Here is a 12,365-nt window from a genome sequence, read left to right as displayed (position 1 = left end):
ATTCAAAGGCAAGAGGAAAATTCAGGCATCCACCTCAATATGTCCGCACACGACACAGAAATCTTTCATGGGGGTTATGAACAATGGCCATCCTCCCGAGACATGTGTACAGCCGTTAACATAAATCATCTAAAATTGTCGCAAACACAACAATTTTATCTCCTACGATACAAGACAAAAGGTCAAATAGGCGTCATTGTAAGATAGTTCGCATTAAATAACGACAAATTCAATTTGCCTTGGGAAGATCTTAAAGGGAGATACGTAAATAAAAGAATATTGTTCGCCAAATAAGTAAATCATAACATACTAATAAACATGCCTAAATTTCAAAAGTGAAGACTTTATCAAACTTCAGTCCACCGTTTCAAATTGTTTGTCGGTTCTATCGACACAAAACATTTCCACAGACAATTGGGACTTCTGGTAAATATATGCACCGCAGCATTATCAGAAAAAACGTTATTCTTATGGGAGCAATCGCTCCTATCTAGAAAAAAATTAACAACGTGGCAGCAAATGAAAGAATACCTAACTACCCAATACGAAATTGCAGAAAGGGTAGACAAAAACTAGTTAGAAGTAAAAATGTTCAAAACGACCGCAATATAGGCTTCAATAGACTCCAAGCCAGTAACAACAAGAATTTAAATATAAGCTTTTTTAAAAATTAATTATTCACATCCGAACAGTATAAACAAACGTCATGCAAACTCTGTACAGGAGGGAATGAGCTTAAATTTTGCGTGAAATTAAAAAAATTGAATATTGTCGATAATAACAATTTTGTGAGGACAAAAAATCTTTGCATAAAATGTTTGTCACTTGCGCGTACTCTAAAAAATGTGTAAGCAAATTCAATTGCGTTTATTGCAACAAAAGACATCATTCAATGTTATAAATCACAAATTTTTTCAGCTCACCTCAAAATAATGTTAAAAGGGCATTAATTACAACAGCAAATCCCGAAAATCGCCAAGAAGCAGCATGCTGCTCAAAGGGCATAAAAACGTGAGTGCTATTGTACTATTGTACTACCCACAGCAGTCGTCTCCATCGAGCATCGAGGAGACCTTTTTAAACTTAAGGCCTTAATAGCAAACATTTGGAAAAAGTTTCACACCTAAAGCTAGCAGATCCCAACTGCAACCCCCCCGCTCAAGTAGATGCACTACTAGGCAGTGACCTTCTAATGCTTAATACTTGAAGGTGTTGAACAAATTAAAACCACCCTTCTAGCCTAAAATACTATATTCGGTTGGATTTTTAATGGACTAGTTACAGAACCAGTTACCACTATGAAAACTCAGGTTTAGAAAATCTCATACGAATACCTCAATTCACAATTGATAAAAACCAGATTCAATGATATTCATATTAAATTGGCGTATCTTCAAATACGTATTCAATGGGGACGTTCAAAAAATTTATCGACAAATAGTCGCACATAAAGACGACCAAGATTTTCAGCGAATTATTTTCAGAAAATCCCCTAATAGTCGGCTACGCGACTTTAAGTTAAAAGCAGCCATCTTCGGCGTTAACATAGCCATTCGAACGCTACACGAGCTAGCAGAAAACACCAAATCAGAATTTCCTCTGGCAACTCCGGTGTTAAATACACAAACTTATGTAGACTTTATCCTGTCTGGAAGTCTTCAACAAGCATACGAATCACTATCACAAGTTACCCTATGGTTTTCATTAAAAAAGATAACGGCGAACAACCCTAATATCCCAAATGACATCTAAAGAAAACTTGTTGTACACCAATTTCTTCAAATTTGAAAAATAAAGAACAACAAAAACTCTGGGGAAACAATGGAATGCCATATTTGACCAGTTTTCATACACTGCAGAGTTCATATTTGCATTATCTGTCATAACAAAGATACAAATTTTATCCTCTGTGGCAAGACTTTTTGACCCTGCAAGTGGCTTTCGCCAAATATGATACAAGGGAAAATCCTGATACAAGAGTTATAGCTAGAAGAAACCGACTAAGACAAGATCTACGTGAAACCTCTGCGCTCAGAAAAATGGTCCCAGTTCGCAAACAATCTGAACGACATTCGTAGATACAAAAACCACGATGAGTAAACTATTCTTCAGACTATAAAGTCGAACTACACGGTTTCTGCGAAGCATTTGAAAATGCATATTTTGCCACCATCTATGTGCGCACACAAACCGACTCCGCGACCACAAGCTACTTATTAGTAGCAAAGGCAAAGGTGGCTCCTCTAAAAACAATAAGTCTACCACGACTTGAACTATGTGGCGCGCTATTATTAGCTAAACTAGTATCCATAGGCCAAACAAATTTAAACATGGCAAGATATATATCATATTTCTGGTCCGATTCCGAATTAGTATTAGCCTGGTTGGATAAATCCACCCTATGCATCGAAAATGTCATTTCCAATCGAATGTCTCAAATATTTAACTTAGTACGATCAGCAACTTAGCGACATGTAGCCAGTGCTGACAATCCGGCCAATCTACGTATAGGAGGGTGCAAGCTCCTGCACCTTGCCCCAGAAGTCGACAAATCGACACTTTTCACACAATACTGGATGATGCCGACATCCTTGAACGGTTTTCATCGATTCCCCGAGCCCTCAGAGTAGTTGCTTACATGATCAAATTTATAGAGGAACTCAAAACCAAAGTAAAGGGATTACCAAATTTCCCATGCGATACAGTGACGCACCAAGACTTACAAAAAGTAAAGGTTGCATATACTCAAGCGCGCTACTTCAGCCGTGGTATATCACTATTGAGATGTTCAAAACGTATTGATTAAAGGAGCCCCCTCTTAGTTCTAAATCCATTCCTAGACAAGAAAGGTCTTCTTCGTGTGAATTGTAGGCTTGTCAACTCAAGCCTAACGTATAACGAACGCCATCCCATAATTATACCAGAGAAGTGCCGACTTGCCACATTAGTCCTAAGTTATATCCACATTCTAATGTTCACGCCGCACATGGCTCATACAACAAATGGTCCGATAGTAATTTTATATTCCCCAGCTGTGTCTTTGTCTGTTTTACGACAGAAGCTGTGCACCTTAAGCTTTGTGCTAATTTGACTTTCCTTGACTTTGCTCGCTTCGTGACGACGCTCGAAGATAATGAGCGACAGTGGTAAAACCCTTATCGGCGCTCAAAGAGCCACTGAAAAACAGTTTGGAGACTTTATCAAACCAGTCTTACCTGAAGTTGTACAAAAGTACGTGCCTCAAGGTATTAGTTGGCAATTTATCTCCCCAAGCGCTCCTCATATGGGTGGTTTATGGGAATCAGCTGTAAAAAGCTTCAAATCGTGGCACGATCACCCATATCGATTTATATGACAGATATGTATAATTAAACAACTCTTTTATACAGATTACCATGGACGTGGATACACCAATCACACCAACGTCAATTCGATCGGCTAGCAACATGCCACGCACCGGGCCCACCCTAACACCCCGAACGGTAGATGTAACTACCCCAGCAACAGCATCAGCATCCGCACCTAGTAGTGGCACGCGACAACCCCCGTCGTTATCATCGCTTCATCAGGATAAAGCTGACCCACTGTTGCGCATTAAAATTGGCTGGGTTAACTGAAGGGGCCACTTAAAGAAAACGCCAAGAGGTGCTACCGCTGCTTTGGGCCAGGGCACTTGACCTGGGACTGCAAGGCGCCCGACAGGAAAAGGCAAGGTACTTGTATAAAATGCGCAAACCAGGTCACAAATTAAAAGAGTGCACAAATCCCCTCATGCTGCCTCTGCGAAGAGGCCAAACACGAAAAAGTCGACAATATCCCGGGCTCCGCAAAATGTACGGTATATAGGAACTATCAGAATAAATATTGTACAGGCAAATATGCATAGATACAAGGCTGCTGACGCTTTACTCGCGCAAATGGTGATGGAGAACGGTTACGACTTAATCATCATAAGCGAGCAATATAAAAATAAATACGGTATTTAATACGGGAAATGCAACCACGTTTAGCAGATCGGGATGCAAGGAAACCACACCAGATGGCAGGCTCAATACAGAAATGGAGAGTCTTAGTACACTGGCAGCGATCATCAGTGCATATTTTTTACGGTGGACACCGAAAAAAACGGCAAACAGTACAGGAAAAATACCCGCAAATGGAACGTTTCAAAACTAAACACTTCGAAATTAATCTCCGCAATACTCGTAGACGACCATAACCCATCTAGCAGCTCCCCCAAAATTGCAAGAAAAGTTGTCGGGCACACAAAGCTTAATATAACAAGAGCCTGTCAAAAATCGATACTTAAGGCTTCCCACAGCAAACATAAAGAAGCAGTTTACTGGTGGACAGAAAATATCGTCCAACTCAGACGCACATGCCTTCGCCTTCGCAGATCGTATACGAAATCCAGGCGCAGAGGAACCGCATCCCGAGAAGCCGAGCAATATCAAGCGGCGAAGAAGGAGCCATCCATGATAGCAAAAAAAGAAAATGGGAGAAACTACGTAATGATGTTAACAAAAACCCCTGGGGACTTGGGTGGCTACAAAATTGTAAGGAAGAAACTCGGAGTTTAGCAAAGCCCCCTGACTTAACCGCTGCCAAAATTGATCACATCGTAAGCGCACTCTTCACACTCACGAAAAAAGGGTTAGTGATCAAGAACAGACTACAAGACGAATCCCCCAGTTCCCCCTGGAAGAGCTGCAACCGGCCACTGGCAAATTCAAGACTAATAAATCACCCGGCCTGGACGGGATCCCGGCTGAAATCCTTAAAAAATCAATGCAGAGCGACCGGCAGTACTTCTGAATATGTACAATGCCTGCCTCGAAGCCGAAATATTCTCTGAACCTTGAAAAAAACAACGGTTGGTGCTAATCAGTAAGGGAAAAGGTGATCCCAACTTACCATCAGCATACTGCCCAAATCTCTGATCCGTATAATAGGACGCTGATGGTCGTGGACATTAGGAGCTTTCTCTTTTCTTGGCTAGGCCCCCCTATGTTGGCCATTCTTCTATTTTGTGAGTGTTGTCCAATTCTTCTCATCTGTAATACCAACGTGTTCAAAGTACCTAGGATCAGGTGTACCAAGTTTCATTAATGTTTGTTAAAGTTATCGCAGATAGACAAATGGACATACAGACCTCCAAAATTCAATTCGTATCGTCATTATAGTCATTTTGATATGTATAACTCTATCTATAGCTTGACTAGTTTTAGATGATACAAACAATTGTTATTTGAACAAAATTTGTGAGATTATAAAAATAGGACGAGCTTTAATAACATCTTGGATAGTAATCCAAATGGTAAAATGCTATAGGCTGCCAAACATAAAAAAATCAATTTTACAATTTTGTAAAAACAGTAAATGCAGAAGTTTGTGGCATTGGAATAGCTGAAGTACTAAACGATAACAGTTTTATTTTTTTTTTTTTTAGAAAAGTACCATATGCTGACATGTTGTGAACTGCTATTTATTTCTTTATAATTGTAGAGTTTTTTATATTCACGTGCAAAAAGGAAATTTTTTATTGGTAGGGATGAGTAATTTCTTTAAAATATCTGTCAGACAAATGCATACGATGTACATTCAGCGAAAGTAGAAAAATTATTCGATAACCAAAGCGCGTTTTTTCCTGTAACAATCAAACGTTTGTATTTGAATACAAAAAAGTTTAACTTACCTGAAATTTATGATATACTCTAGAAATCTCTATGCGTCTACCGATCTGATCTATTAATGTAAATACTGGATTCCATACAATATGATTGCGCTCACATTTAAGAAAAAGTGTTACATCGAGAGCAATACTGAAGCTCAACTCACCAGCATATGCTAAGTTCCATGCATCATTAATCAATTTTGCACTGAAAATATAAAATAAATTTCGAATTATTAGGAATTTCAGCATCAAGTATGAAATTAAATAAGTACTTAAGGTAAGTTTTTAAGTAAAAGTATACCAAACTATTCTTTAAAGGCAAAAAAAAAATATTTACTTTAGAGAAACTAACCAACAAAGTCATTTAGATAGCAATAGATGAGTTTTAATCTTTACGTTTACTTACAAGTACACTGCTTTCAATTTAAGTTTTATAAAAGCTTCTTGACACAAGTAGAGAAGTGCTAAGTTCGATGTAACCGCACCGTAACAGCAAAGACTTTATCTTAAAAATTGTAGCGTAAGAATTCAATATTCATTATTCGACGAAATCGTGAATAAATATCATATTAGGCATCTTACGAACATATGTGTATTATAGGTCGTAGACCAATTTAGTTTCATTACTATTTTTTCTTCGCGGCCGAAATGTTTATACTAAAATCGACGTAATTACAACAAATTCGATGTATGGGATATATGTAAACTCAATCGAATGGGCTCAATTGAATCAAATGGGTTTATTAGAGGAAAACGGAAGGTCGGAAAACATCGTAACGGGTATGTTAGGGCTAGAGAAAGGTCTAGACGGATTGCTTTAACAAGTATACTCGAGAAAATATGTTGGGTATAATAGGGCTAACACAAGGGCACATTTTTATTGCGAAAAACATAATCCCATTTTTATTTAAATTCTAAAGTGCAGTTGCCTCCATACTTCTATGCCCTGCCCTAAATGGCAGTTTCGTATCTTAATTTTTGGCTTAGTTGTAGCATTTAATAGTTTTTCGCTTAATGGCATTTTGTGACTGTGGCAGTAGTCCAATATAGCTCATCTATAATACAAATGAAGTAAATAAAACTAGTTTTAGAGAAATTGGAAAATTATTAAAAAAACAAAAAATATTTCGTTTCCCAAAATGTAGGTATGGTTTATTGGGAATAATGTTATAATTATAGAAAATGCATGGTTTTGATATATCTGACATTTATTCAATACTTGCTATAATCTCCCGCGTTGTCTAATATAGCCCTATCTTTGCAACTTGCAACTAAATTTTCCGCATATTCCACAGGAAGAGACTACCAGGTTTGTTGGAGTAGCTGAATGAAGTTTTATGTTGAATGTTTTGTTTTTTTTGATATTTTGGCTTTTATTAAAACCCAAACATTCTCTATTGAATTGGCTAGTAGCGACTGCGATGGACAATCTAAAGTAACAATATGGTTTTCTTGTTTCCATTGAGTACAGAGTCTGCTCCTATGTCTCGGATCATTGTCTTCTTGCAGATTGCAATCATGATTATTTTTGCTATAAGGCATTTCAGCTGACTTCAGTAAACCATTTTTGCACGGATTATTGTTTTGCGTACAAACTGACCTAGCAAACTCAAGCTCTTGTAAGGAAACTTTTTTATTTGTAAAGGGTATTATAGCTTCTGTGCAACCGTGGTTAACGTTTTTTCTTATTTTTACTAGATATTATCTGCTATAATTTTCCTCTATGAACGAAAACAGTCGGTGATAGGTTGGTATGTATTTTGTTCTTTTACCATGTAAAAAATTAAAGGTTTTTACAAGGTGTAATGGATCAATTATTGAGCAACATTGTCATCGAGAAAAGAAAACGTTTTTAGTTTTTGGAATACTTATGTATGTAGCTATATTTTGAGCAATATGTATTGCGAATATTTGTTGCCAATAATGCTTAATTTGTTACTCTAAATAAATTGAATAGCAGTAGACAAAATAGGATTTTGATTTCCAGAAGTTCATATATTTTTTTATATGGCCCTCAAACAAACAATAAATCTCTCCTAATCATACTTGGACTAAGGCTTAGCACCAGTAACTTTTTGTGGATGCAATGAAGGCTGAAGCGTCGAAATAAAAGAATATCACATCACACTTGAATCGCTTAAAAAGCGATAAAAGCTCATTTACCAGTTCCGAAAAGAAACCACAGGAAACTTCAAGCCTAAGTGCTCAAATCGTGCGCAAATCGCTGCTCTACCGTTGAAAGTAGTGCATCAACTAAGTACTATGCGCTTCTACATAACTGTAATGTTGCAAAGGTTGAAAAAATTCAAAACTTAAGCGTTACAGAAAATGGGGTAAAAATCGTCTATTTTGTTTAAATGTGCCAGGGAAAACGTGTACCAAGTTTCATCATTACAAGTCTTTTTCGTTTGGAGCGACAGACACATGGGAGGACAGACGGAACTTAGATATCATATCTGTGTTCCTTTCTTCCCTTATTAAATTCACGTGTTTGATTAATTATTATTGCCGAAAAATGATTTTTTGATAATTCTGCCGATTAGCACATCTTGATCCACAAAATCGGATAATAAAGGCAAAAGTTCCTATGTATTTATGTATTCATCTCTTATATATAAAAATCAATGCTACTTTTCGTTGTAACTTTTAAACTCAAGAACGGGCTCACATATCCAAACCAAATGATTGGGCTATGTTTGGACTATTTAGTGGATGGTTTAGGTGAACTTTGCACAAAATCGGTCGAACGGTTCTTCATTTATAATATCACATTTTTGGAATTCAATAAATTGCGGATCATTTTGTTAATGCTGTCAAATTAAAACTTTTGATAGTACGTTGTACATGTCATTCATGCGGTCATTTCATTTTGGACGTGCTTCGATTAAAGTAAATTGTCAGCGATAATTATTGCTTTGTGTTAAATTATTATTAAATAATATTTTTAAACATATTGTTGAGTGCATTATTACAAACGATAAGTCTAAAATTGTTCAAATGCGTCTAGTTTTCTCACTTTTATGAACGAATATGCACAAGACGCAATCAAGATACGGTCGACCGGATCTGTTCATTACATTTACATGTAATCCGCCGTGGGATGAGATCAAAAACAATTTATTTGAAGGACAGTCGACAACTGATCGTCATGACATTACAGCATGTGTTTTTTGGCAAAAATGTATACAATTATGGATTTAATTGTAAAATTGTGTGTATTTGGAGAGGTGCGTTGTCATATGTACTCCATCGAATGGCAAGAAAGAGGATTGCCGCACGTACATATATTAATTTGGCTGGTGCATAAAATAACTCCGGATCAACTCGATAACGTTATATCAGCAACTCGATAACGTTATATCCTGATCAAACTGCTAATCCTGAGTTATTTCACGTTGTCGTTAAAAACATGGGCCGTGCGGTGAACCAAATATGAATTCGCCATGTATGATTGATGGAAAGTGTTGATTTTTGAGTTTTTTCAACACTTCATGATGCATCATCTTTAGCTCATCCTTTGTAATTATATTATCAACAGGTATGCCATAAAATCCACTTGAATTATGGAACAAATATAAACATTATATGGCAGAAGAAATTTTAATTCGTATGCGTCATCATGCAAGAAATACTGATTTGTTGATTACCTTGGAATGGTACAATGAAGGTTTGATAATTATTGAAGATATGTGTTTAACGATTGCAAATAAAGAATAAGTACAATTACGTATGACCGCACAAAATCGTGAGATGCATGATTTGTATACCACAATCATGCAAGCGTACCGAAGAACAATTATATCAATGTCATTAGCTTTCAAATTCAAGCGAAACTGCCAGGTGTAGTCACGACATATAAATCAATTGACAGTTTTATGAATCAAGATGAGGCAATGAATTATCCGATTGAGTTTTTAAATTCATTGAAACCGACCGGTATGCCACCGCATTGCTTGAATCTGAAAGTTGGTTCTTTGATTATATTATTGTGAAATATTAATCCACCAAAACTGTGTTATGGCACCAGAATGGCAGTGAAAAATGTATTGCCAAATTTAATTGAAGCTTCGATCTTAACTGCTAAATCAAAAGGAGAACTTTCATTGATACCGCGGATCCCTATGATTCCAACTGATATGCCATTTGAGTTCAAACGATTACAATATCCTATGCGTTTATTATTATATTTGCGATGTCCATCAACAAGGATCAAGGGCAAACACTTGACGTTTGTGGTGTGAATTTGGAGGAATCATGTTTTTCACATGGTCAACTTTATGTTGCCTGTTCCAGAGTCGGTACCCTCAGCCGTTTGTTTATTCATGCTAAAAGTGTAAAAACAAAAATTATTATTGTTTATCCAAATGTTTTGGATTAAATTTTAAAATAGCTAGCAATTAATACAATATTATTTTGTTTTAATAAATGAATTTGATATTCCAATTAAATTCTTTTATTATTTCACTGCACACGTAGCGAGGCAGGACGGGCCGCTTGTTAAGTATATACAATAATATAACTATCGTGTTCTGCATTAAAAAAAGCTACGATTTGTTCAAGCTTTATCTACCATTTTGGTCGCAGGTTTAAGTACATATATTTGTTAGTACGAGTAGGTGGCTAAAACTGACGAAAAATTCATTGAAAATTCTATTCCTTTTTACCTCCACGGTACTGCCGAGAATTTGTGTCATCTCAAAACAAACATAGATAAATAAACACATACAATATATACATTAACATACAATAATATATTTAACTAATGTAGACCACAAACCTTATTTGTAAATGTTTACTCTTAACAAGGTTGGTTGGTTAAGCAAAAGAATGTCGAAAGTTTTTCTAAACTTTAAAAATTATACACTTCACATAATACGTATTAGCAAGAGATAATGCGCAGTGTTCAACAAACTGTGAAAAAAACAGAGAATTCTTGTGGAGAAATGTCAACATGGAAATCAACAGAAGAAAAATTCTTGAAATTATTCGAAAAAGTGTTGGTCACGTCCAAAGCTATGTGAGGAAATTCAATGGATAATAAAGAGTTAAAGATAACATCAAATCTCTTGATGTCCGACAATCCGATCGAAAATGCATTTTCAAGAGGCAAATTGAACAATTATGAATGATTTAGTATCTAAACAGCCAGTACAAATACAAGAACGACCTACATATCTGAATATTATTATGAAGTTGAAAACATGTATAAAGAAATAACTGCTGAATATTTCCAGAGCTTCCAAAATTTTAAAGAAGTTTAAAAAAGAAGTTCCCAAAACTACCCATTGCCATAATTGGGAATTACAAAAATCAAAAATTAAAATATTCTATGGCGAGATAAGGGAATATTTTGTATTGTATGATTGTAATAAACAGTTATCAAGCGCAGATGTTTTGCTACATCATCGTATTTGCTTGAATGGAGAAGCGGTGCGATTAACAAATAAAGGAATTTGTTCACCACACACTCGGATAGAATTTTGCATCAAACACCATAAATACTGCCAATACTGAAAGCGTTAGGAGATTACTGGATACCACAAAAGGGTCTTAACGCAAAAGAGTCACTAGGCACACAAACCTGAAAAGTTGATCAGTTCATTGCTGTAGTCGTTGTTCGCAAATTGGACAAAGAGCGCTTTAAATTGTATGAGCAAATTGGACAAAGAGTGCTTTAAATTGTTTGAGCAAACAATAGAAGACGCTAGAGAAATTCACAAATTATCGGATTTTAAAGATTTGCTTGATCAATATTTAGAAATGTTGGATGATCAAAAGTCATAAAGCACAAGAGCTAGTGTGTGTGTACCTGTTGCAAAATTTCCGGTCATACATTAATCACATGCAGAAAATATATATATAAAGCATACCAACTGATAATAGGCGTAAATATGCAAGTGACAACAAGGTCTGCTACAAGTGCCTGAATAACTAATGGGGAATATCTTGTAGCAGCAATGTAAAGTACAAGAAAGAACAAGTCACAAAAACCACTTCACAAGCAGGTATTTTAGCAATAACTCAAATAAGAGCAAAATCAAAATATAGGGAATATATTTTGCTATTGTCTCTCATAGCAAATCACAAAAACATCGGAAGAAGCAGCACAGATATAACACTTGACAAGGAATAAACTTTATGGTCAAGGCGATGCCGTAATAGGTGAAGGAGATCGAAAGTTCTTTTGAAATATAGTCAATATACGGAAAACGTAAATGCCGTAGTTCCACCAGTTTTCACCAGGGCACTGCCTGATCAATGATTTCAAAATATGGAAGAAACTAAGCAGGATGCCGATGGAAAATTCATTTAAAGAAGGCAATGGATGAAAACAATTAAATTGAGTGAGCGTGTTTTTCTGCAAATGGTGCAACATATAACAAATATCAGGATTTTGAAACATCCGGTTGACTTTACTCCTTATATATTATTGATGGTTTGTGAGGTACCTTAATTTAACTTTTTTCTGTTAATAATATGTAGTAATGTCAAAAATAGATAAAATCGGGTTAATATGTTACTACCCCTATCTCCCACATACCTAATAAAAGATTTCCAAACTTCTGATTGGCTTTACACCGTATATATCGGTCAAAATGTAACATATAACAAAATTTGCTGAACGGATAATATTGGACATACTACAAGTATAGTTTAATGCAGAAAATATGTGATATTGGTCTACAAATTA

General features: G+C 36.0%; 1 protein-coding gene and 1 long non-coding RNA gene across 8 annotated transcripts in view; one reads left to right on the top strand and one right to left on the bottom strand.

Moving 5' to 3' along the window:
* Nucleotides 1-12,365, bottom strand: part of LOC106623794 (aminopeptidase N) — a 206,452-nt gene that overhangs the window by 17,662 nt on the left and 176,425 nt on the right. For all 7 annotated transcript variants that reach the window (XM_036374029.2, XM_036374026.2, XM_036374027.2 and 4 more), the window contains one exon: nucleotides 5,696-5,879. In XM_036374029.2, the coding sequence (XP_036229922.2) occupies nucleotides 5,696-5,879 (184 nt within the window). The remainder of the gene's footprint in view (nucleotides 1-5,695; nucleotides 5,880-12,365) is intronic.
* On the top strand, nucleotides 10,600-12,257 carry LOC118683066 (uncharacterized). The gene is made up of 2 exons (XR_004978892.2): nucleotides 10,600-11,679; nucleotides 11,752-12,257. It is a non-coding gene; the product is annotated as an uncharacterized lncRNA (long non-coding RNA).

Source organism: Bactrocera oleae, chromosome 2, assembly GCF_042242935.1.
Source record: "Bactrocera oleae isolate idBacOlea1 chromosome 2, idBacOlea1, whole genome shotgun sequence".
Classification (NCBI taxonomy): domain Eukaryota; kingdom Metazoa; phylum Arthropoda; class Insecta; order Diptera; family Tephritidae; genus Bactrocera; species Bactrocera oleae.
This window is presented reverse-complemented; position numbering and strand designations above follow the sequence as displayed.